Raw genomic sequence first — 22,524 nt, 5'->3', positions numbered from 1 at the left:
AGATCAACCTTGAATTGATATTTGATATAGTGGTTACGAATTATAAAGTTGCTTGAGAACCTTGGTGTTTTTCTTTTTAATATATATTGACTTAGATATTCATTTACCTATTGCAATTGTAAATTATCATTTTTTTTGTTTTTCTTGATGTAAATTATCATTTTTTGTTTTTCGCAATATAAAGGTTTACAACATAACCAAAATGGTGATCACAATTTAAAACCATGAGATATACACTATTATGAGTTCTACTTCTAGTAGATAAGGAAGCTACTTAAGCCATGGGATTCTTCCACCAAATGGACTACTTTGAGTTAGGCTATGTGCTACATATAGGCTGAATTAAAGAATATCAAGTGAAACAGCGGAAGATGAAAAGGCTACCACTAGCCACTAGGTCTATGCCGATAGAGTTAAAGTCACAATTTACATCGACTCTTAAAAGGAGGCGGTGTTATGAGTCTGACCTCTCTTGAACTATTGACTATAATTGTGTGACACACTTCGTTCTCTGCTTCAATGGACAGACACCCTCAAAGCTCTTGGTTCTGAATAATGGCCAGTTGTTTGGGTAACATATTTCATTCCCAGCATAATCTCTACAATGTTTATTTGGTCTGGTTGTGGCTATAATTTGGGTTAGATTGTTGTTGTGAGTAATCCATATTGGCTAAGCATGTTTACTTGTGAAACAAGGAAGTTAGTTAGGATTTAAATTTCTGTTTTGTTAGTTGCTTGATTCTAGGGAATTCTGTTTGAGTTTGTTACTAGTTTGTCAGTAACTTAACTCACAAGCAACACAATATAAATAAGTGATGTAATGTGACTTTTGTTAAGTGTGATCAATAAAAAGTTCCTTATTCTTCCTTATCTTCTTCTTCATTGAAAACTGATAACCAGTGTGTGTGTGTGTGTGTGTTGAGCTCAATCTGAGCCTATTGAGCATCATGTCTGTCAAGGCTCAACCTGAGCCTATTTCCTGTGTTTCTGTTGCGCGCAGCGCGCGGTTTGAGCCTATCTTGTGTGAAAATAGTGCTTGTGGATTTTGATCCAACAATTGTGACATTTGTAATACTCAGATTATTTCAGATAACTAGTTTTATTATTATTACTATTTGGGAAATCTATTTATAGTGTCACCACTAATGATGGTTAACAATACACTGTGTTATACATATCGATGTGTGATCATTAGTATTCATTCCTTATATGATTATTTTCTGAGCCCCCCCTTATTATAGAGATTTACATACTGATGAATCAAAAAGCTGTGATGTGTTATGAACAATTCGTACTTTATTTTGTTTTGTCACATCCATGATTGACATCCTTTGAATATTACTACTTAGTCCACTTAATTATGTTTAATTTACCATGATTGACAACATCCATGATTGATATATAAATGGTGTTCCGCCAAACCCGTGCAACGCACGGGACAGAGTCTAGTTTTATATTAAATTTTATATTCTAAAATAATATAGTTAATGATAAAATTTTCAAAGAAAGGAAAATTGATTTTTTAAATGATGACTTAAAATTTTTTTGGCATAAAATAGTTGCTTAAAGTTAATTATTATCACAAAAAAAAAAAATTATGTTTTTTTGACTAAAAATATATATTTATGTTAAAATGGACTAAAATGTATATTTTAACATAAGAGAGGTGAGGAGTGTAATTCAAGTTTCTTTCAAGGGAGAGGGGAGGAGAATGAAATTCAAGATTTTTTCAAGGGAGGGAGTATGATTATAATTTGTACAAGAGGGAAGAGGAATGTATATTTTAACATAAAAAAGGAGGGTAATGAACTCAAGCTGAACTATGCGGTGTGGTTCAAAGTTATTTTGATCAACTTTTTCGAGCTAGAGTAACATATCATGACCCTATATTATCCTTGATTTCTCCAAAAATTACACAGGAGGATAATGATAGGCTGGTGGCGCCTATTACAAGAGAAGAATTAAAAGATGCTTTGTTCCATATGCATCCGGATAAAGCTCCAGGCCCAGATGGTTTTAACCCAGCTTTCTATCAACATTTCTGGGAATTATGTGGTAATGATATATATGAGGCAGCTGTGGAATGGTTAGAAAGAGGTTATTTCCCTTCATCGCTTAATGAAACCAATATTTGCTTTCCAAAATGCGAGAATCCTGTTTCCATGAAGGATATGCGACCAATATCCCTGTGTAATGTGCTATATAAAATGATTTCAAAGCTTCTTGCAAGCCGACTAAGGGTGTGCCTTGATAAATGTGTGTCGGAAGAACAATCAGCTTTTATTGAAGGGAGGTCTATATTAGATAATGTTTTGATTGCTACTGAGGTAATTCATGCTCTTAAAAGAAGAACAAAGGGTTTGAAAGGAGAGCTTGCACTAAAAATTGATTTTAGCAAGGCCTATGATAAGGTTGATTGGGGCTTCATGCGCGGTATGCTTGAAAAATTGGGGTTTGCTGATAAGTGGATACACTGGATGATGCTATGTGTTAGTTCTGTCAATTACTCAGTTTTAATGAACTTTGAAAAAGTAGGGCCTGTATATCCGGGGAGGGGGTTAAGGCAGGGAGATCCTCTCTCTCCTTATCTCTTCATCCTGGTAACTGAAGGCCTAACATCCTTACTGAAGAAATCGGTTTCGAGAGGAGACTTACATGGTGTACAGATATGCAGAGGGGCACCTACGGTGTCCCACCTCCTTTTTGCTGATGATTGCTTTTTGTTTTGCAGGGCAAACTTAAATGAAACAAATCATCTTATGCAGATCCTTAAGACCTATGAAGAAGCATCGGGTCAAGAAATAAATTTGTCAAAGTCAGAAGTCTTCTTCAGTAGGAATTTGAGCATAGCAGCCCAGGATGACCTGGCAAGAATCATGGGAGTCAAACATGTTTTAGGTACCGGTAATTATTTGGGGCTTCCCTCCATGATAGGCCGGAAAAAGAGAGATATGTTTTCTTATATCAAAGATAGAGTCTGGAAGCGGATTAATTCTTGGAGAGGGAGAGCTTTGTCTAAAGCAGGTAAAGAAGTGATGATCAAATCCGTGTTACAAGCAATTCCGTCGTATGTGATGAGTGTCTACCTTCTACCGGAGTCAACAATCAGAGACATTGAAAGAATGATGAACTCATTTTGGTGGGGAGGAGGGGCGAACAACAAGGGTATACGTTGGCTAGCTTGGGATCGAATGACCTATTCAAAAGCTCTAGGAGGTATGGGATTTAGAGACTTGCATTCGTTTAACTTGTCCATGATAGCTAAGCAGGGGTGGAATATTATGACAAAGCCACAGACACTAGTAGCTAGACTATACAAAGCGAGGTATTTTCCAAACTGCTCTCTCTTTGATTCTAAAATTGGTCATAATCCAAGTTTTGCTTGGCGTGGTATTTGGAGAGCCCGGCAGATTTTGATGAATGGTAGTAGGTGGATAGTTGGAGATGGTACTAGCATAAATGTCATGACAGATCCTTGGCTGAGAGGTGAAGAAGGGGCATGGATTTCTTCTCCACAAATTCAAGAGGTGCATAACATTACTGTCAATGAACTTATGTTACCAAATGTGAAGATGTGGGATAAACACAAAATTGAATCCCTGTTCTCCTTGGATGCTGCTAAATGCATTCTTAATGTTCCACTTTTTGATACGGTTGCAGAAGATAAATTGATATGGATGGATAGTGTTTATGGCCAATATAGTGTTAAAAGTGGATATCATTTGATGCTAAACATTACAGGAAAGATGGGAGCCTTGAGCCAACATGAGGAGTGGAGTTGTCTTTGGAAAATTCATGCACCACCTAAAACCAAACACCTTCTCTGGCGTATTTGCAAAGAATGCCTTCCAACACGTACTCGGCTTCAAGAAAAGCGTGTTAATTGTCCATTAATATGCCCACTTTGTGATCGGGATAACGAAGATGACTTGCATTTTCTGTTCCACTGTAATTACAGTATACAAGCACGGCAAGCTGCCGGTTTGGAGCAGGTTATTGCAGCACGACTACAACATCTAGGGTCAGCCACGGAAATTATAAAGTCCATATGCAAGAATGAGGATAGCGACATAGCAGGGAGGTTTGCTATGCTAATTTGGACTATGTGGAATAATAGAAATAATAGTGTTTGGAATGATTCAAAAGAGAATGGCAGAAGCTTGGGTATTAAAACTTTGCATCTTTGGAATGAGTGGAATTCTGTTCAGCAATACCAGCAAAACGGGAGAGCTGCTATGCAGCTGCAGCAGGCTTTAACTTGGCAGAAACCGGATATCGGATGGCTTAAATGTAATGTGGATGCCGGTTTTCATCATGATCAGACCAAAACCACTGCAGGGTGGGTCTTGCGCAACCATTCAGGGCACTTTGTGGCGGCAGGAACTCAGAGGAAGGAAGGTAATTGTGCTATAATTGAAGGGGAATCACTCGCGCTTCTTGCAGCTATGAGAGAAGTGCAACAAAGAGGCTTCACACATGTTATTTTCGAATCGGATTCTAAGAATGTGGTAGATGCAATTCACAGCTTACGCGTCGGTTCCTCGGAGTTTAGTTCAATTATTTGTAATATTAAAAATGTACTATTGATGAATCCAAACTTTGTGGTAAAGTTTATTAAGCGACAAGCGAACATGGCTGCCCATACGCTTGCGAAAGCGGCCATTTCGTGGCCTTGTCACTATAGTCTTGAGATGTTACCTCCTTGTATTACTTCTATTTTGAATAATGAAATGGTATAAGTTGTTGTTTGTCAAAAAAAAAAAAAACATAAAAAAGGAGGGTAGTGTCATTTAAGTATGAATGTAATTTACTCTAATATTTAGAGCAAAAAGTTACACATAAATATGAAAGCTAGAAAACATGCACAAATCGAGAGAATTCACTCTCATAGATATATGTACTCCATGGCATGATAAATTAATGCAGTTTTGATCTATTTTAAAAAACTTGAATTTTTTATCCCCTATTTTAAAATTCATTTTCAAGCATAATATCACAAAAAATCTTATCCCACTCTAAGTAGAAAAAAGTGTAAATCGAAATTAAATTATGTAATGTAACATATGGGTCATGGGGGCACTTGTTAAGCATACTAAAAAAACAAATAAAAGAAAAAATTAATATTAAAAAGATAACTTTCAACATTTTCTAAGTAAAAAAAACTTTCTACATTTTCAAAATATTGAATGCACAAAATTCAAGATGGAATTTTCTTTTTAATATACTTAACTAGTGTCCTGTTTAGCATTTTCCATGTAACATTACTTACGACAATATTGTCCTATCATAAATAAAAAATCGGCAGCCCGTGCGTACATATGTACATGTATTATATTAGTTAGAATATTGAAACAACAAACCATTACAAGTTTTTCCTATTTAGCCAAATAAATGACATTACAATAATTGAAAGTGTTAATTATTTATTTTAGCTAAAATAAATGTCTAACATTGAATCAACAAACCATTGCAAGGTTTTCCTGCTTTAGCCAAATTATTACCAAGCAAAAAGGAAATAGGTGGAAACACAAACCACCAATAACATGATGGATAATATGCAAGTTACTCAACCAGAGAATAATCTACCTCATATCGTAGATGTCTAAAACACCGATCGTACCGGGAGCTACCTTGTCCTAGATTTGGTGGATCTTGAGGCATAATATAATTTTGCGATTTACTAACATCCCCCACACAACACCAGTTGTACATGAAGGTTCCCGTTGCTGGAGAAGTAGGAAGCACGATGTATTTTTGACATATTTCATTCCTTGAATATGCACTAATATTCTAAATGTGAATAAGTGACGACATACACAGAGTTGTTCTCATATCCCCATATGTTCGGGTTTTTCAATGCATAACAACGTCTCTCGTAACTCATAAGCATAAAATAATGCAACGTCGCCTAAAGTGTCCAATTTGACATAACTCATGGTTGATAAGTCTATCTTATAAACAATTCGTACTTGACTTAGTATAAAATCAACCACTAAAAGTTTCTCATCACAATTAACCAACTTTAATTGAAATGGTGAAATGGGAGTACTCTTCAATTTTAGAAATTTAATACTTGCAGAATTCAAGTTGAGTAACCCTATGTTGGCTTTGTAAGTGACAACATATATTATATTATGCAAAACCACAAAGTCAACAACCTTCCCTATATTTCCCATTGTTGAATAAGTAACCCAACTAGAATTTCGAGATTGATAGACATGCAAACTCATAGAACCGCGATATAAAACTACCAAGACAAATTCCTCGGAGCATTTGCCAAAAGCAAGGTGTCACATCACAACTTAATCCATCAAATTAACTGTGAAAAGATTGATCAAATTAGTCTCTAAATATGACTCCATTACACTGAATCCAACAAAGAATGAACAAATAACAATTTAAATCGAAAAATCATGGCATTAAAAAAGAATTGCAATTAATGAATAATAATGATAAACTACTAACCCTTGGTCTCAAGTTGAAGAAGTGTATGTGTGATTTGATGTTGTTTTGTGACGAATCCCAAAATTAAATCTTGATGTCCTTTAAGCACCTTCATCACTCCGCCACAGGGATTAAGCGTATGAACCCTAATTCGCACGGAAACCTGGCTGGCTGGTCGTCGGTCGGATTCAATGATGTTAGAGCTGAGGCAGCCAATCGAATTCCTCCCTCCGATGGATGGTTTAATTTGTTGGGGGGGGGAGGGGGGAATTGTGTTTTCAGCTTTTTTTTCAGCTTTTTTTTGGACGGTACAGTAATAATAAGATACTAGGGGAATCTATTTTTGTACGATCGGTTCTCTATGTTACCAATGAATTGCCGTTAACAAGACGAAATTACTCGGTAGTCAAAAGTTTGACGTGATTGGGAAATCATTCAGAAACCCTTGTGTTTCGGAAACAGTTGTAACACTCAAAATTTCACATTTTAAAGACATTTCAGCCAGCTAATGGATAAACAAAACACACACGAACAAACTACTTATTTATTATAGACGAGATCAACAGAATTCAAATTTCAATCCTTCAAATGACAAGTCACACACAATCCTATTCTTATTTCTTAATAATGTTCGATAACAGTGCATGGCTGGTGTTCATTAAACTCATAATTTTGAGCTACTTCATGCATTGACCTTTGGTGCCCATCCAGCAATGACATATTCCTTTGCTGCCTTGGTTTTCTCAAATGAATCACGGGCGAAGAGCAACTGCAATATAACAATTATCCATCAACCAACTGAATCATATAGAGTTAATACTACTCAAACCTGCAATTAAGTTTTTTTCTTTACCAAATGCAGAAAAATTTAATTGTGTATATTGTAAATCAAGACACTAAACACTTAAGAGATTGATTAAATGGACACTAAATACGTCAATACTCTATAAACAGGCGATGAAAGGTGTAACTCATCATATAACACACTGACATTTGATCCACATAATCTATTACAATGACCCAATGTGGTAAAATGTTTCATGAACAATGACTCAATGTGGTAAAGAGTTTCATGGACTACCAATTTGTTGCATAGAAAGTCATAGCTCAATCTGACTTTTAAATTTAAAGGAGGGGATGAAAACCTCTTAAAGTTGATGGCATTATGCATGCAGATGTACACAATAATCAGCTCAGACCAGCAGAAGACAGTAATCATAAATCAAGGTATGATAGGGAGAACATGTATAAAAATTGATCCATGACTCATGCATGTTCACTAAAAAGAGTGAACACAATATAGTACCCTAGTTGTCAACGTCCAACAATTTGGCAACAATATTTGTTGTCAAGACTCAAGAGACTCGAGACAAGAGAGAAATGAAAAGTTCCATGAAGTATTTGTAAGGGTTTAAGTATCAATACTTCTGTTTACATGGCCAGGATATTTAAGAGTGAAATCGGGCAAATAAGAAGATCCAGCTTTTCAGTTTTTGGATAAAGGTAGATATTATTTTATTAGAGAAAAGACGAGGACGTGTTCAGAAAGAGAGAAGGAAAGCTATTAATTCTTAAATAATAATAAAATAAAGATAAAATAAAGCTCTTGAAGATGCTAAATTGTTTTATATTGCAGTCTAATTCTTATACAGAATGTCTGAAAGACAAACTTTGCTAAAATAGCGTGCACAATTGACATTTAAAAGGAATCTTTATCCAATATGTAAGTTTAAAAACTCTTCTGTACGTTAAAACTCTAATTTATCAACATTATCCATTTCAGAAATAGAGAATGACTGATAACCAAGCTCTCTAAAATATTTGTTCATAGAACACCAAATTTGTTGTAACTTCTGGACTAATTTGGTGTAAAAAAATCATCGTTCCATAAACAAATTGATGTAATAATGTCTTGAGAACTAAATTAATGCTTAAAAACACGACCAAAATAGAGATTTACTCTACTTAAGAATGACTTTTCTCCACACGAGAGAATCCACACAGAGCATAATACAAGACTATAATAGGTTGACTTTCATGAACAGTAGGAGGTAGAAACTATGTATGTCCATGAAAACCTTGTCTGCTTAAAATTTTGATGCAAAATCATGATTAGAATTATTTATAGGTGAATAAGCCCAGATTTGCTTTAAAATAGACCAGACTTTCCAATAGTAATGCAAAAGGCGTGACTAAAACGGAACCAAAAGATTACATGCATTAAAGAAAACAACTTTGTACCTTGATGTAGTTGTGGACATTTGTCAAACTCTCAGGAATAGTCCAGTTCTTGAAGTGGTCAAGTGCTACCACTAGATGGTACAGTTTTGGTGCCAAACTCAAATCAACAGCAGAAATCTTCTCGCCAGCAACAAATGGACCCTGAGCATACCTCCAACATATTAGTGTGGCTAAATTCGCTATTTAATAAAAGGTAAAAAAACTAAACAAAAAGAAGTTTGTTCTTGTTGATTATAAATTGACATATATACATGAGCCTTAAGATGTTCATCCAAAGCACTCAGTTCAGCAACCAACGCTTGTTCTGTTCCATCATTTGAATCCTTGCTCTTCAGAAAGCTCACGAAAGTCCCAAAGATATTTGACCCCCTGTAAATGTGAACATAATGTACAGCCAAATTAAAAAACAGTAAAGAAAAACCTCTTTTAATAACTAGAATTAGAACAAGCACAAGTTAAGTACCCTTTTTTCCACAACAATATGGATTAATTTAAGGTGGCATCTAAGGTGGACCACCAGTTAAGTGGTTTGTGGTGGATCATGACTAACAGTCATTGGATTAAGCGGTGCTATAGGATATTGTGATGTACTCACCACACCAAATATTTTTCATTTTTCTGTCCCCAACTGTCATCATCGTTAACCAAGAAACTAGCCATGGCAGTGTGGCTCTTCCCTCCTCTTCTATCAATGACTATCCCTTTTGGCCCCATTTCTAATTCTCTTTGCCCCATTTCCCATCTCTCAACGGAAAAAAAAAATGAAAAGGGCAAAACAAGTAAATCCCAAGCATACGTTATTCAATTAAATTTATTGTAAAAATTTTAAGATTGAAAAGGTTTAGGTTAGGCCAAAGTGAAGATTTATTCATGTTAAGGTAAAAAAATGTAAATAAAAATGTATCAACGCTTATGCCAAGCAACGGGGGCTTCAAAATTTTTTAATGAAAACATGTTCATTTTGTTTCAATTATTACATTTGTTAGGGAACAAGGGTGCTCCAAAGGTTTGCAAGTCTGTGTTTTAGAGGAAGGGAGATGGTGGCTACAGACAAGGAGATTAGAGAAGCAGGAAGTAATGGAGATTGATGAATGCTAGATCTGGACTGTAGAAACTAAAATTTCAAAAGGATTGTGGCGAGGACCACCGACGATGAGAGGGCCAAACCCAATGTGGTAATGACTAATGAGATAATGTAAACTTATTGAATCCAGTGGTCAGATTGAGTGGTACATGCGTGAGGGACTTAATTGAGCCATAAACTTAGAAGCCACCTTAATTTAACTGTTCACATAGCCACAATCTCCCTCACATCCCCCACCCCACAAAAGGAAAACACACAAAAAATACCATGACCAACATCAACATCAATGCAGAAAGTGAAATTATGTAGATCTTGAATACCATCTTACAAGTGGGAATAGTCATAACCTATGTAACACTTACACATGTGTTTAAACTCAATTAATCTATTTTTTTTCAAATTATTATCGGTGTCGACATGTGAGTGTTGTGTGTCTGGTGTTCGTGCATGTGATTCATACCTCTTATCTCTTATCTTACTAATATACTATTTGGCTCCCCCAAACACAACCAAAAGAAAAATTGAGCATAGAAACAAAAATTGACCAACAATAGTGAAAACAACAGTTTGAAATAGATTACATAGAGTGAAACTAAACTAAAAAAACAGAATAAAAAAGTAATCTTTAAAAGGACAAGAATAGAGGGTCATACACTGAGGCAAATTCAGTAGGAGTAGCGAGAGGAGGTTCAGGGTGTTTCTCTTCAAGTATCCCAACAATAACATCAGAATCAGGAACCCATTTATCATCAGACTTAATCACTGGAACCTTTCCTTCTGGATTCACTTCCAAAAACCTACGACCAATAAATAAGACAGAAAATTGAAAGAAATAAGAAGATTGCAGAGAGAGAGAGAGAGAGAGATAAGAAGAGGTGATTTAAGAGTAGTTACCATTGGGGTTTGTTACTGATATCAATTAAGTGGATTTTATGTGGGATCTTCTTCTCTTCCAAAGTTAAGAGTGCCCTTTGGGAAAATGGACCTGAAATAAAAACAAAACCAAATAATGCTATGAAAAACGAAGAACAAGTAAAACTGAAAACTAGGGAGAGATAAAGAGAGAGAGAGAGAGAGAGAGAGAGAGAGAGAGAGAGAGAGAGAGAGAGAGAGAGAGAGAGAGAGAGAGAGAGAGAGAGAGAGAGAGAGAGAGAGAGAGAGAGGGAGAGGGGTTACAGTCTCCGAGAACATTGGGAGCGCCAGCGGCAGCCTTGACAGCAATCTCGAGAGACATTTGCGATGAAATGAATGTAAGAAAGAAATGCCAACAGAAGAGAAGAGAGAAACGTGAATAATCACCGAATGAATGAATGTGGTATGATCTGCCGGACTGTGTTTTTATAATGCCAGAATGTTTGTTTCCTCAACCTTGTTTCAAACAAAAAAAAGTTCTGCATCCTTAATTATAATTAAAAGTTATTTTTTAATTTATTGAATAATTGATGAATCTGGTCTATAATATTATCCAAATTGATCAGTTATTTAATAAATCTAAAAAATAAAATTTTCTTATACTTAAGGATAGAGAGTAAATAAATCTAATTTCTATGATTTAAAATCGATTACTACCAAATTATTTATTTTTATTAATTTTAATCACATCGTAAATTTTGTACTCTTCAATCTTCATTGTAATTTAACTAAAATAAATTAAAAAATATATTGACTTTTATTATTCTTTTATAAGTTTATTTTTTAATAGATGTGGGCTACCTAAAAAATTATTAACTTAATAATATATATTGATTTCGTTCGGTTTGTTTATTGGTTCTTAAAACTGAAATCGAGAATCAAACCACACCACATTGATTTTCAATTGGTTCGGTTTAGTTTTTTATCCAAATCATAAAATCGGTTTTTTTTCGGTTTGAATTAATTTGGATTGTCGGATTTGAATTTTTCTGATATGTTTAGATCACTTTTTAAGTTCATTAAAAAACTAATGTATTTAGACTATATTATAATTTATATGCATTAATACCTAAAAAATAAAAAATTTCTTCCGGTAATTTGGACTAGAGGAAGTATTATGAATGGTAAAAACGTGTGTTGGGTAGTATTTGTTGTTTATATTTCCCGTTGGTCCCGCGGAATCTTAACCTGCTTCATGTGTCTTTTTTTGGTGCATTGCTTCATTTGTCTACAACCTACAATAGTGTCCAAGTTCATTTTTAAAAAGATCATTTCATATTTATTTTCATCTTTTGCATATGGAGCGGGCACGTACAGTCACGAGTGTTCTACTCATTTCTTTTTTGGTTTGGAGACACACTTTAAATCGCATTATATTTGCGTCAACATCAGGTCAGAGTCAGATTACGACACAATAAATAGTGCACATTTCTTCTTTAGTACTAGTACTGTACCTAAAAACTACTACTAACTACCCGTCAGGAAGGATATGCAACTATGCATTGAATTAAGAAAGATACGATCATTTTGTAAAAAAAATAAAAAGATAGGATCATCATTGTCTGTCAAAACAAAAACCACACCTTTTTTTTTATACTAATTGATATATCTGATTAATATTATAATCAAAATATATCAATTATTAAATGAATTAAAAAAGTCAATTGTCTCTTATAAAAATGATAGGAAAAAATAATAAAATTAACTATAAATAATTGGCTTATAACTGAACGTTGGTTTCAGATCGGACAATTAGAAACAATAACTGCATGACATAGTAATACAAATCTCAAAGATAAGTGGAGAAACTAATAGGAAATTTGTATTGTAGTTGGCCGTGAAAATCTATTCTACTAATTGATGTATCTGATCAATATTTAATTAATTAATGTTGCAAAAATCTTTATTGTAACGATACTACTTATTTTATTTTTTTAACGACAAACATAACTCATTAATTTTTCAAAAAGTGTCTTATTAGAGTGTTCCATGAACATGTTAAAAATTTAAAAGTTGAATTATTGCATGAAAAATATAACTATTTAATTTTTGAAAAGTTAAATACACAATTTTAAAGAGAAATATTACACATACTATTAAGTTGCTTATTAAGGACACAACTTGTTAGAATTCCCCTACAATAAATTGTTGGACTTGGAACAAGTTTTGAGAAGCCTGAATCATAATCTCTTGATTATGATTAAGAAAAATGTAACAGCCCAGGGGGTGGGAAGAGAAAAATTCACATTGCTGGACCTAACGCATTTGAGAAGCCCAATACAAAAGCAAAAAATCCAATCCAATATACACATCAAAAAAATGAAAGGAAAAAAAAATTGTGGTTAGTGACCGTATAGTTTTGGAGTAGCTACTTGAAACAAACCTCGGGTCCCTACAATCAATCCTTCTCTTCACCATGGCGTGTTTCACTGAGTTAGCATCAAGCTTAATCTGTGTTGCTTATCGCAAACCCAAACCCTTCACCACTCTTCTTTCTACCAACACAAGAACAATTAGAACTATTCATTTCCAACCGTTAAATTCATCTTCACTTTCTAGAATCTTCTGCCGCAACAACAATAACAACCGTAACAAACTCACTCGCCACTTCACAGTTGCAGCAACATCCACCTCTTCTCCTACTCAAACCGATGATGACTCCGACGTTACCACCGTTATTCCACCGGATAACCGCATTCCCGCAACTATCATCACCGGTTTTCTCGGTTCCGGCAAGGTATTGTTATCTTCTCTCATTTTCTTATCAATTTCAATTGAATAATTACGGTGTATGACTAATTTTGACTTCAAATTGAACAGACAACGCTGCTAAACCATATTCTGACTGCGGAGCATGGAAAACGAATTGCGGTTATTGAGAATGAGGTATGTGGCGTACTGGATTTGAATATGTATATGATTATGATTATTTGTGTGTTAATGTTTTGATTTATGCATTATTGTAGTTTGGTGAAATTGATATCGATGGTTCTTTAGTCGCGGCGAAAACGGCTGGTGCTGAAGATATTATGTTGTTGAATAATGGATGCCTTTGTTGTACTGTGAGGGGTGATCTTGTTAGAATGATTAATGAATTAGTTACTTCCAAGAAAGGGAAATTTGATCATATTGTTATAGAGACTACTGGTAAGTAACTAAGCAACTTTTATCATAAAAAATTGTAGATGATAGTTGTGAAATGGAACTGCTTATTAGGGTTTTAGTATATTGATGTGATTTGATTCATTTTTGTATTTCTATAGGTTTGGCGAATCCGGCGCCGATAATTCAGACCTTTTATGCTGAGGATAATATTTTCAATGAAGTCAAGTTGGATGGTGTTGTCACTTTGGTAGATGCCAAACATGCTGGTCTTCATCTTGATGAGGTCAAGCCAAAAGGTGTGGTAAATGAGGCAGTGGAACAGATTGCATATGCTGATCGAATTATTGTAAATAAGGTATTGTTGGCTAATTTATATGTATTGCAGAATTGCATTTAGTTTTTCGTTGATGAAAAACATGGATTGTTGAGAAAATAGCACATTGTTAATTTAGATTTAGTAAATAGATAGATAGCTAAATAATATAAAGTACAGTATGGTTATATATCCTTCCATATATCGAATTCAGAATCACTCTAAAAATTCTATACCGGGTTATGGAATGAAATTAATACTTTCTTTGTGCCGTTTGGATAATCTTCTCACAAAGCACTTCAATGTTGTTTACTAGCTGCTATATCACCGATGTTGTAGCGCTATTGCATAACGGAATTTGAACATATCGCTACTGTTCTGCCATGCACTATTTAGCACAAAATATTGTGACATAGCTGCTATAACAGTGTTGCATAGCGGAATTTTAACAAACTTCTATTTTCCGCAATCCACAATTGACAACACTAAAGCACTTATGGAAAACAAAGTATTAAAAGAATCTTGCAAGATTTGTGAGGTTTTTAAAAACAGCTTTTGAAATAAGATAATGACTAATTTATTTTTATTTAAGAATGACTTTTAGTTTGGTTTATAGAAAAACTTGGATTATTGATAAAGTAGCCTATGTATTATCTTTTATTAACTAACTAACTAACTAACCAATTAATTAATATATAATCAACTTATATTGGAGTAGTGTTATCTATCCTAGACAGAGGAGTGTAGGGACCGACCCCAAATCGCCATATAGCTGGGCAGCAGGATGGTTATTATTCGAAACTTTTATACATTTAATATTTATACATACATAAAAACTCAACAATTAGCTATGACTGACACAGGGAGGGGGTAAAAGGACAGTAGGAGTGAGATAGAGTGAGAGAAAACCCCAACACTGTTTTGGTATTTTTCAATTCTACAATTTTTATAATACCTAACCACAAAGCCCAGACATTTAAATAGTAAGGGCTTTTTTGGAATGTTCCATCTCATTATGAGATGCAGCATCATCTCACCACGACTACTATTGTTTCGGCCGCTATAGCTTCCACTGTGGCCACTATACTAAACTGATCTAATTTGCTGCTAGTATAGGGCGCTATTGGTTACACTATAATGCAGTTTGGTCGGTCTGATCCTTCTACGCATTTAATTCTAAATTGTTCTTGAACTGAACTATGGGCGTTATGGAATGAAATGAATACTTTCTTCTTTGTGCAAGATATAGATTCTCATTCTATGAAACTCTGGATAAAATTCTCAAGAAACACTCATGGAAAAGAAATGTTAAAAGAATCCTACAATACTTATGATTTTTTTTTTTGTTTTGAAAACAGCTTCTCATATGAGATGAAATCAGTTTCTGCATCTCAAAATATCTTAATTAACTTCTCCATGACATCTATAAGCTTTTACAGATTTTTCTGCAAGGAATAGCCATAACCTTATTTTAACTGAGAATCTTCTCTAACCTAGACGTAGATACAAGTAGTTCTAATAACACTCTTGTCTATCTTGCACCAGACTGACCTTGTTGGTGAATCAGACATCACTTCTTTGGTCCAGCGAATCAGGGTTAGTGTCTTTCTCTTTTTACTGTATCTAAGCGTTTAGTTCTTTTCTTAATTTTAATTCATAGTTCTAAAAACGCATGGCTAATGCTATTGCATTATATATTTCAGAAAATAAATAGCTTGGCCAATTTAAAGCGGACAGAGTATGGAAAGGTGAACTTGGATTATGTTCTTGGCATTGGTGGCTTTGATTTGGAGAGGTACATTTTTGTTCTTGTTTCTTATTTTTCAATTGTTTTAGAAAAAGGAAATTATTAATGTAGGCACTATGAGTTTTGTTTTAATCATGTCGATCCTGCGAGCCCGTACATATACTTGAGTTATTTTCATTTTTTTGTTGACCATACACTGAAATCATTCTCATTTCCTACCAAATACCTTTTAAGAACTTTTGGTGTCTTTCTCTTAGCTGTTTTTTTAAATTTTACAACTCACTCTTCTATCTAAGTGTTTAGTTTTTATCTAATGATGATGTAAGTAGTACTCACATTTTTCTGCCTTTGTCAAGTGCCTTGCTTTGTTGCCATGTAAGTCATAATCTTAAATGTCATGTAACTCCTTTTTTACCGGTCTTTGTTCGTCTTGTGCCGTGAGCTGGTTAATAATATTTGCCGTTAAAAAAAAAAGTCACAACCTTAAGTGGATATTTAGATATTTCTTCTTCAGTTAATATCTTGTTATGTTTTCCCTGTCCAAACCTGAATATATGATTTGTGCATGTCTTCTTGATCTTTTTAAGGATTGAGAGCGCCGTTAATGATGAAGGATCAAAAGAAGAAGATCATGCCCATAGCCATGACCATGAGCACGACCACGGCCACGACCACGAACACCATGATCATGATCATCACCACCATCACCATGAGGATTCACATGACCACAAACATGGTACCTATAAATTTGTTTTGTGTGTTGTATTTGTGGCATGTTGTTTGTAACACTGTCCAGGACTCCAGGTTGCAGTGGTGCCTATTTTCTATGAGATTTGTCAATTAAGTTTGACTTGCTTAATTATGCATTTTATTTGGATGCCTAGAAATCTATATCATTGTGTCATCTAATTTTATTATTTGGACATTGGCCATCAATTTTTCCTATTTGCTTCCCAAATCAATACTTTCATAAGGACAAAGCATAAGGATATAGCTTATAGAATATTCTTAATTTTACTGTAGTTTTGCTATGAAGTAAGGACAATTTTTTGTTTTATATGCAGATCACCACTCTCATGATCATAGTCACGATCCTGGTGTTTCATCCGTCAGCATAGTTTGTGAGGGAAACTTAGACCTTGAGAAGGTTAGTACTTGCAATTTGTCTGCATAAAACCAAGTTCATTAATTTCTCCTTTCCATTTGGATGTTTGGGGAGGAATGTCTTAATTTAGATGTTAATGTACATGTATAAAGCAGTTTCTCGTATTTATCCACCGGAAGGCTAACTAACATATCTTTTCTTCAGGCTAACATGTGGCTTGGTACCTTATTGATGGAACATAGTGAAGACATTTATAGGATGAAAGGTCTTCTATCTGTTCAAGGAATGGATGAGAGATTTGTCTTTCAGGTGATTTTAAATTCACTTTTATGCTATTTATTTTTCTGCTTTCAATCAAGCAGCTATATTCTATTCTCTCCACCTCTTCTCATCATCCCCAGTTGCCCACACCCGACTTACTTTCACTGTTATTATTCACCATGTTCAAGTTTCGCCGAGTTAAGCATAGCTTTTTCTGTAACAGGGAGTTCATGACATATTTCAAGGTTCGCCAGAAAGGTTGTGGGGACCAGATGAACCAAGGACAAACAAAATTGTTTTCATAGGGAAGAACTTGGATTCTAAGGATTTGGAAAAGGGGTTCAAGGCCTGTTTACTGTGATTTCTAAGAATGTCCTTACAATGTCCTTAATCCTTTATTCTTTCGGATGGTGCATATTGAATGAGTTTGTCTGTATACGATATAGAATAATGGACCTGCTTACTATATGAATAGTGAAAATTGTTTTCCATTTCTAATACTCCGTTTAATGGAGGTTCAGTTTCACTGTCTCTACTATTTTACGGTGTATGTGATCATGCAATTATACTAAATATCCAATGGCCTTTTCACATGCTTTCTTTTTGTGAAATGGATTTACACATGCTAAAAAATATAATAAAGGGTGTAAATAGGATGAAAAATCTTAGATAGTGTGGATGTACACTCATCCAAGTATATATTCATAGTGAAAAGTGGACATGAAAAGAAAAACAAAATGCTAAAAAAGTGTTGGAGGAAATAAGGGTGTGAAAATATTACAACTCATTTTTATCCATCAGGGACACTGGGCGCACTGAATTCAGAACCTCAAATGCAAAATGTCATGAAAACTAATGAGGGTGAAAGTAGATATCAATGAGTAAGGTAGAGGTTGAAATGGAGGATGGTGTCGACTCCATCTGTGGTATGCTGGTCTTCCTTCAGTAGTGTCTCAAGTGCAGCATATCCCCTTGCATTCTCAAACTTACCAGTCCCACCAATCACTGCAACCACAGATTTTGGCGATGCTGTCCTATGAACGCCGAACAAGCTTATACTGTCATCCACCCCATCATGGTCATTACCTCCATTAAGCAACATCGTCATCACAACACTTTGGCTAGTACCATCCAACGAGCTGGCCGTATAGAACCCTTGTACTCTTCCAACCACACTCGAACCCAACTCGTGCCCTTCAGTCAACTGGTCATCGATCACCGTCACAGAACCAAACATGAGCTTTTGAACTGTAAAACCTCCTGGAAGGTTCCCCGCAGAAACAAATGGCTGGTTGTTGCCACCTGTGACAACATTGTTGGTTCCCCGATTTTGGAACACAGTGGAGGACTGACCGCCACCAAGGCCTACTAGCAGTGGTAAGTTGTTGTTTGTGATGATGCCATTTAGTTTGGGGTTGACTAAAGGGATTCCTCCTGTGATTGGGAAGATGTTGTTGTTTTGTTTGGAGAATGCTAAACCTGTGACATCACTATTTGCTACTATTCCTGTTACCACTCTTGATGATGGGTGTGACCCACCAAGTATATCATGCATGAAGAATGATAGTGATGGTTGCTTTGCCACCGGTTGTGGCTGCTGTGAGACTGAGACATTATCTACTGCAGGGGCTTCCACTTCTGCTACAGGTGGGTCGGCATTTGCTTCTTCATTACTGGTGTCAGGGCCTGTTTGTGGCATGGTATTGGGAATTGTTGTTGTGAGTGAAGGATTGGATACTAACGGTAGCGGTAGATTGTTAATGACTTGTGGTTCTTGTGAATCCATTTCATCTAAGATTCTTGCAGAGTTGGACATCAAGAAGGTGGTAGTTAGGATCAGGAAGAAGAGGTAGATGGTGTCTTTCATAGCGCTAGGATTCAATATGAAAACATTAGCCATTTTACACAGAAAAATAAACCTATGTTGCAGTGAGCTTGTATGTTTTAGAAGTAAGATTTATTTCATTGTTGATGAAGCAGATTTTTTGTTGTGTCTATATACTCAAAATATTGTTGAGTATGGTTTTGGTGGAGAGGGGATCTCTGACTCTAATCTTCAATTCCACAAGTAGAGCTAATACCATAATATGGAGTGGTTGATGATCTTTCCATAAGTTGTATTGTGTTTTGGTTAAAACAACTCTCCAATTAGTGTCACCATTTTGGATTCAAACATTACTTTGATTATGTGGAAGTGATATGTGGCTTTGCATTTACTTTTCTTGGATGACCAAAAGGAGTTGCCAGATTGACAGTAACTTGGTTTCCAATGCTGACTGTTGACAAAACCATAATTCAGTAAAGCTATTTTTTCTTTCTTAATATGTTAGATAATTAACCAAATGTTATTTTAGTTGTTCTCAATCCCCATCCAAGTGATATTATTTTTATTTGAAAGAGTTTGACTGGTGGTGAAACTCACACACACTAAGTGCATCGAAGAGGGGTATTGTTGGCTGGAACCTACATTCCAACATATCAAATATTTCTCCAGTCTTTTACCATCCGAGCTTATATTTACAGGACCATTCAAGTGGTTTTGACCTAATATAGATATAATGTTAGTTTGATGTTTGAGTGACATAGTTAAAAAATGTAGTGATAAGGAGGGAGAACATTTGATCTCCAACTTCTAACATAACACTCTAAACATTTGTCATTAAAAAGAGTTATTTTGATGGATGATAGGCAAATGAGCTTATGTTGTCTTGTTCCTCAATAAGGAGCAAATGTTTTTAACTAGTTAGGAACCCGTGCAACGCACGGGCGAGGACAATTGTATTATCCGATTAAATACAGCACTTAGACAATTAGTTGTTAACATAACACAACCATATAATAAAGACATGTAATAATATAATTGTTGTTAGAGTTCGATCAAGATGATTAATGTAGATAGAGTTCGATCTGAAAAACATAATAAACTACATTACATCAAACATAATTACTTATGTGAATACTCAACACAATAACCCTACTTACAACGAATACTCCATGATTACAATGACCTCCAAACCATTATTAGTGACCTTCAAACATAAAAGCACTAACTCAGATTGATAGGCTCTGCAACTGATGCCAATCCAAACCAGACAATAAAACTGATACAAAACCAAAAGCAAGTCCTCTTCAAATGCAAAACCAAACTCAAGAGCAAAACCATTTGCACAGACCTTCAATACTGAAGCAAAACCCCTATTGGCATACCTGATCTTTTCTAAGAGGCCTGTCATCCTTCCAATAGAAGCATCTTCCTTCACAATAGCAGAACTTCAATGTAGCAAGGAAAAATAAGCAGGCAAGAAGGACATGCTTTTAATAGCTCAGCGCAAAAGCAAGAATAAGCAGAACCTCCTAAAACATGGATGAAATGGTGAACAAAAACATCAAGCAACATATATCAGAAATGGGTATATTGAAATACAGATGCAGCAGCAAAAATGGAACCAAAATTGAGTAATACAATCATTGTTATCTTAAATGGGTATATTGAAATTCTCACAAAACAAACCTATAAAATACAATCACTTTTATCTTCTCAAATATTGCAGGAAAATGAACATTTTAGCAGACATGCATAATTATCATCACATTAGGAAAGTTTCATCATATTAAAAGATTCAGCCAACACATGTTTGAGACTTCAATTGGCATCAAATTCACATAATATAATCCAAAGGTTCTACAAACTTTTAACAAATTATGATAAATTATAATCCAAATGTTAATATTCAACCAAAGGGAAAGCTATTTTGCTAGCATTATTCTAATCCAATTATGTAGACTACATGTCTTGACTTAAAGGCATGGACTGAAACCAAAAGGTATGGATAATATTATCAAGCCATTTAGGAATTTCAGTGCTTTATGCCCACTGTTTGACCAAGGATTTGAGGGCTCAAGCCATTCAGGTTTGTCTATGTTACTTGATGATAAAACTTTAAAAAAATGATTGAACCATTACTTGATTACTCAACCTGAAATGAATTTTCTTCACTATTTCATGAGTATGTGATAGCTGCATTTGGTAACCACATGGCTACATTTACTTGCACTGATATGTGAACTTGATGGATGATAGGCAAATTAGCTTATGTTGTCTTGTTCCTCAATAAGGAGCAAATGTTTTTAATAAAATCAAGTATATGGGAATTTTTTTGTTTTTTATTTACTAAGATTCAGTTATGTTCTCATTGCTCCTTGATTACTCAACTTGTCTTCTCTCTTCATAAGCTATCATATGAATTGTACATTTTCCTCTTCCAAATTTTCCAATTTTATTTAGGAACCTAATTTTTTTTTCAATACTATAGAAAATATCAGAAAACACAATCTAATCCATATCAAGTAAAATTTCAATACTATATAGAAAATCAGAAAACACAATCTTGACTGATAATTTTTAAACAGTTGGATTACTTTAGATTCTACTAACTGAAATACACATCAAACAGAAGAAATTTAGAACTAGTAACTTTTCCTTCTAATTTACTAGACCCTACTTTATCCACAACCTTAACAATAGCATAGCCATTAGCACCATAATATTTTCCAATGCCTCCAATAACAGCAACATGTGACTCAAAAACATCACTCTTATGCACTCCGAAAAGTCTCAATCCATTTTCATACTCACCCTTCACAAAACTCACTGTAATAGCTATCATATGGCTACTTCCATCCTCTTCACTAGCTACATACACCCCTTGTGCTTTTCCGAGTCTCTTTAGTTCATCTTCGTGTTCGCCTTCAACTAGCAGTTCCTCGTCGATCGATGTTACTGATCCAAATTCCAGCTCTTGAAGTGCTGCTCTAGTAGGAAAAGAGAAACCAATGGTAGAAAGATCAAGTGTTTGTGTTTGAGTTGATTGTGGTATTGGAATCCCTCCATTTGGAGGGAAAAATCCTAGAGGTTTTGGAAAAGGTAATTGATTTGTGACCTTAGTAGTGGTAGGTTTCTCTGAATTATTATTGGATTGTGTATCATTAAGCATATGCTTCATTAAAAATGTTATTCTATGATGGCCATGGTAGTGATTTGATTTAGGGGTTGGATTGTTTAGAGTTCTAGCTGTGGAAGACTTGATTATGGTAGTCATTAGCAAAAGTAACATGATAATTGCTAGAAGAGAATGGAGATTAGCCATTGTTGCATTGGTTCTCTTGGCATTAGTTTGCTTGGTTGATTTATTAGGCTTCAACTATAAGTGTAGTGGTTAGAGTTACCTATGATCAAATATTAAATGGCTATAAATAAGGACTCTTTTGATTAGGTTGAAGATGCATGGAACAAACTCACCTAATACATGATT

At 34.9% G+C, this 22,524-nt stretch overlaps 4 protein-coding genes across 4 annotated transcripts; 1 reads left to right on the top strand and 3 right to left on the bottom strand.

Annotated features, from left to right (window-relative positions):
* Window positions 1-6,953: 6,953 nt before the first annotated feature.
* Window positions 6,954-11,103, bottom strand: LOC123902358 (glutathione S-transferase DHAR1, mitochondrial-like). Its single transcript, XM_045952057.1, has 6 exons — window positions 10,946-11,103; window positions 10,664-10,754; window positions 10,423-10,566; window positions 8,937-9,054; window positions 8,686-8,826; window positions 6,954-7,213 (listed from the first exon to the last, which is right to left on the bottom strand). The coding sequence occupies exons 1-6, from the start codon at window positions 11,001-11,003 to the stop codon at window positions 7,127-7,129; spliced, it is 639 nt and encodes a 212-aa protein (XP_045808013.1). The 5' UTR covers window positions 11,004-11,103; the 3' UTR covers window positions 6,954-7,126.
* Window positions 11,104-13,023: 1,920 nt separating this feature from the next.
* LOC123924536 (COBW domain-containing protein 1-like) lies at window positions 13,024-17,738 on the top strand. The gene is made up of 10 exons (XM_045977467.1): window positions 13,024-13,418; window positions 13,502-13,567; window positions 13,648-13,828; window positions 13,945-14,141; window positions 15,645-15,695; window positions 15,803-15,894; window positions 16,434-16,582; window positions 16,911-16,993; window positions 17,156-17,260; window positions 17,436-17,738. Exons 1-10 carry the CDS (start codon window positions 13,098-13,100, stop codon window positions 17,571-17,573), a joined length of 1,383 nt encoding a protein of 460 aa, XP_045833423.1. The 5' UTR covers window positions 13,024-13,097; the 3' UTR covers window positions 17,574-17,738.
* A 196-nt stretch (window positions 17,739-17,934) lies between these two features.
* On the bottom strand, window positions 17,935-19,180 carry LOC123924526 (dirigent protein 24-like). Its single transcript, XM_045977457.1, has one exon. The coding sequence runs from the start codon at window positions 19,110-19,112 to the stop codon at window positions 18,087-18,089; it is 1,026 nt and encodes a 341-aa protein (XP_045833413.1). The 5' UTR covers window positions 19,113-19,180; the 3' UTR covers window positions 17,935-18,086.
* A 2,375-nt stretch (window positions 19,181-21,555) lies between these two features.
* Window positions 21,556-22,413, bottom strand: LOC123896646 (dirigent protein 10-like). Its single transcript, XM_045947014.1, has one exon. It carries the CDS (start codon window positions 22,357-22,359, stop codon window positions 21,643-21,645), a length of 717 nt encoding a protein of 238 aa, XP_045802970.1. The 5' UTR covers window positions 22,360-22,413; the 3' UTR covers window positions 21,556-21,642.
* Window positions 22,414-22,524: the final 111 nt, after the last annotated feature.

The sequence above is a fragment of the Trifolium pratense genome, linkage group LG1, assembly GCF_020283565.1.
Source record: "Trifolium pratense cultivar HEN17-A07 linkage group LG1, ARS_RC_1.1, whole genome shotgun sequence".
Classification (NCBI taxonomy): domain Eukaryota; kingdom Viridiplantae; phylum Streptophyta; class Magnoliopsida; order Fabales; family Fabaceae; genus Trifolium; species Trifolium pratense.
This window is presented reverse-complemented; position numbering and strand designations above follow the sequence as displayed.

What these genes read in the sequence shown, in the direction of transcription:
- LOC123902358 (XM_045952057.1), bottom strand. Translation starts at nt 11,003, where the DNA reads ATGTCTCTCGAGATTGCTGTCAAGGCTGCCGCTGGCGCTCCCAATGTT. An exon ending in TCCCAATGTTCTCGGAGACT is followed by an intron (nt 10,755 to 10,945) that starts GTAACCCCTCTC and finishes TTTTTATTTCAG; the next exon opens with GTCCATTTTCCCAAAGGGCA. An exon ending in ATGTCCACAACTACATCAAG is followed by an intron (nt 7,214 to 8,685) that starts GTACAAAGTTGT and finishes GTTATATTGCAG; the next exon opens with TTGCTCTTCGCCCGTGATTC.
- LOC123924536 (XM_045977467.1), top strand. Translation starts at nt 13,098, where the DNA reads ATGGCGTGTTTCACTGAGTTAGCATCAAGCTTAATCTGTGTTGCTTAT. An exon ending in GGTGGCTTTGATTTGGAGAG is followed by an intron (nt 15,895 to 16,433) that starts GTACATTTTTGT and finishes GATCTTTTTAAG; the next exon opens with GATTGAGAGCGCCGTTAATG. An exon ending in GAAACTTAGACCTTGAGAAG is followed by an intron (nt 16,994 to 17,155) that starts GTTAGTACTTGC and finishes TCTTTTCTTCAG; the next exon opens with GCTAACATGTGGCTTGGTAC.
- LOC123924526 (XM_045977457.1), bottom strand. Translation starts at nt 19,112, where the DNA reads ATGGCTAATGTTTTCATATTGAATCCTAGCGCTATGAAAGACACCATC.
- LOC123896646 (XM_045947014.1), bottom strand. Translation starts at nt 22,359, where the DNA reads ATGGCTAATCTCCATTCTCTTCTAGCAATTATCATGTTACTTTTGCTA.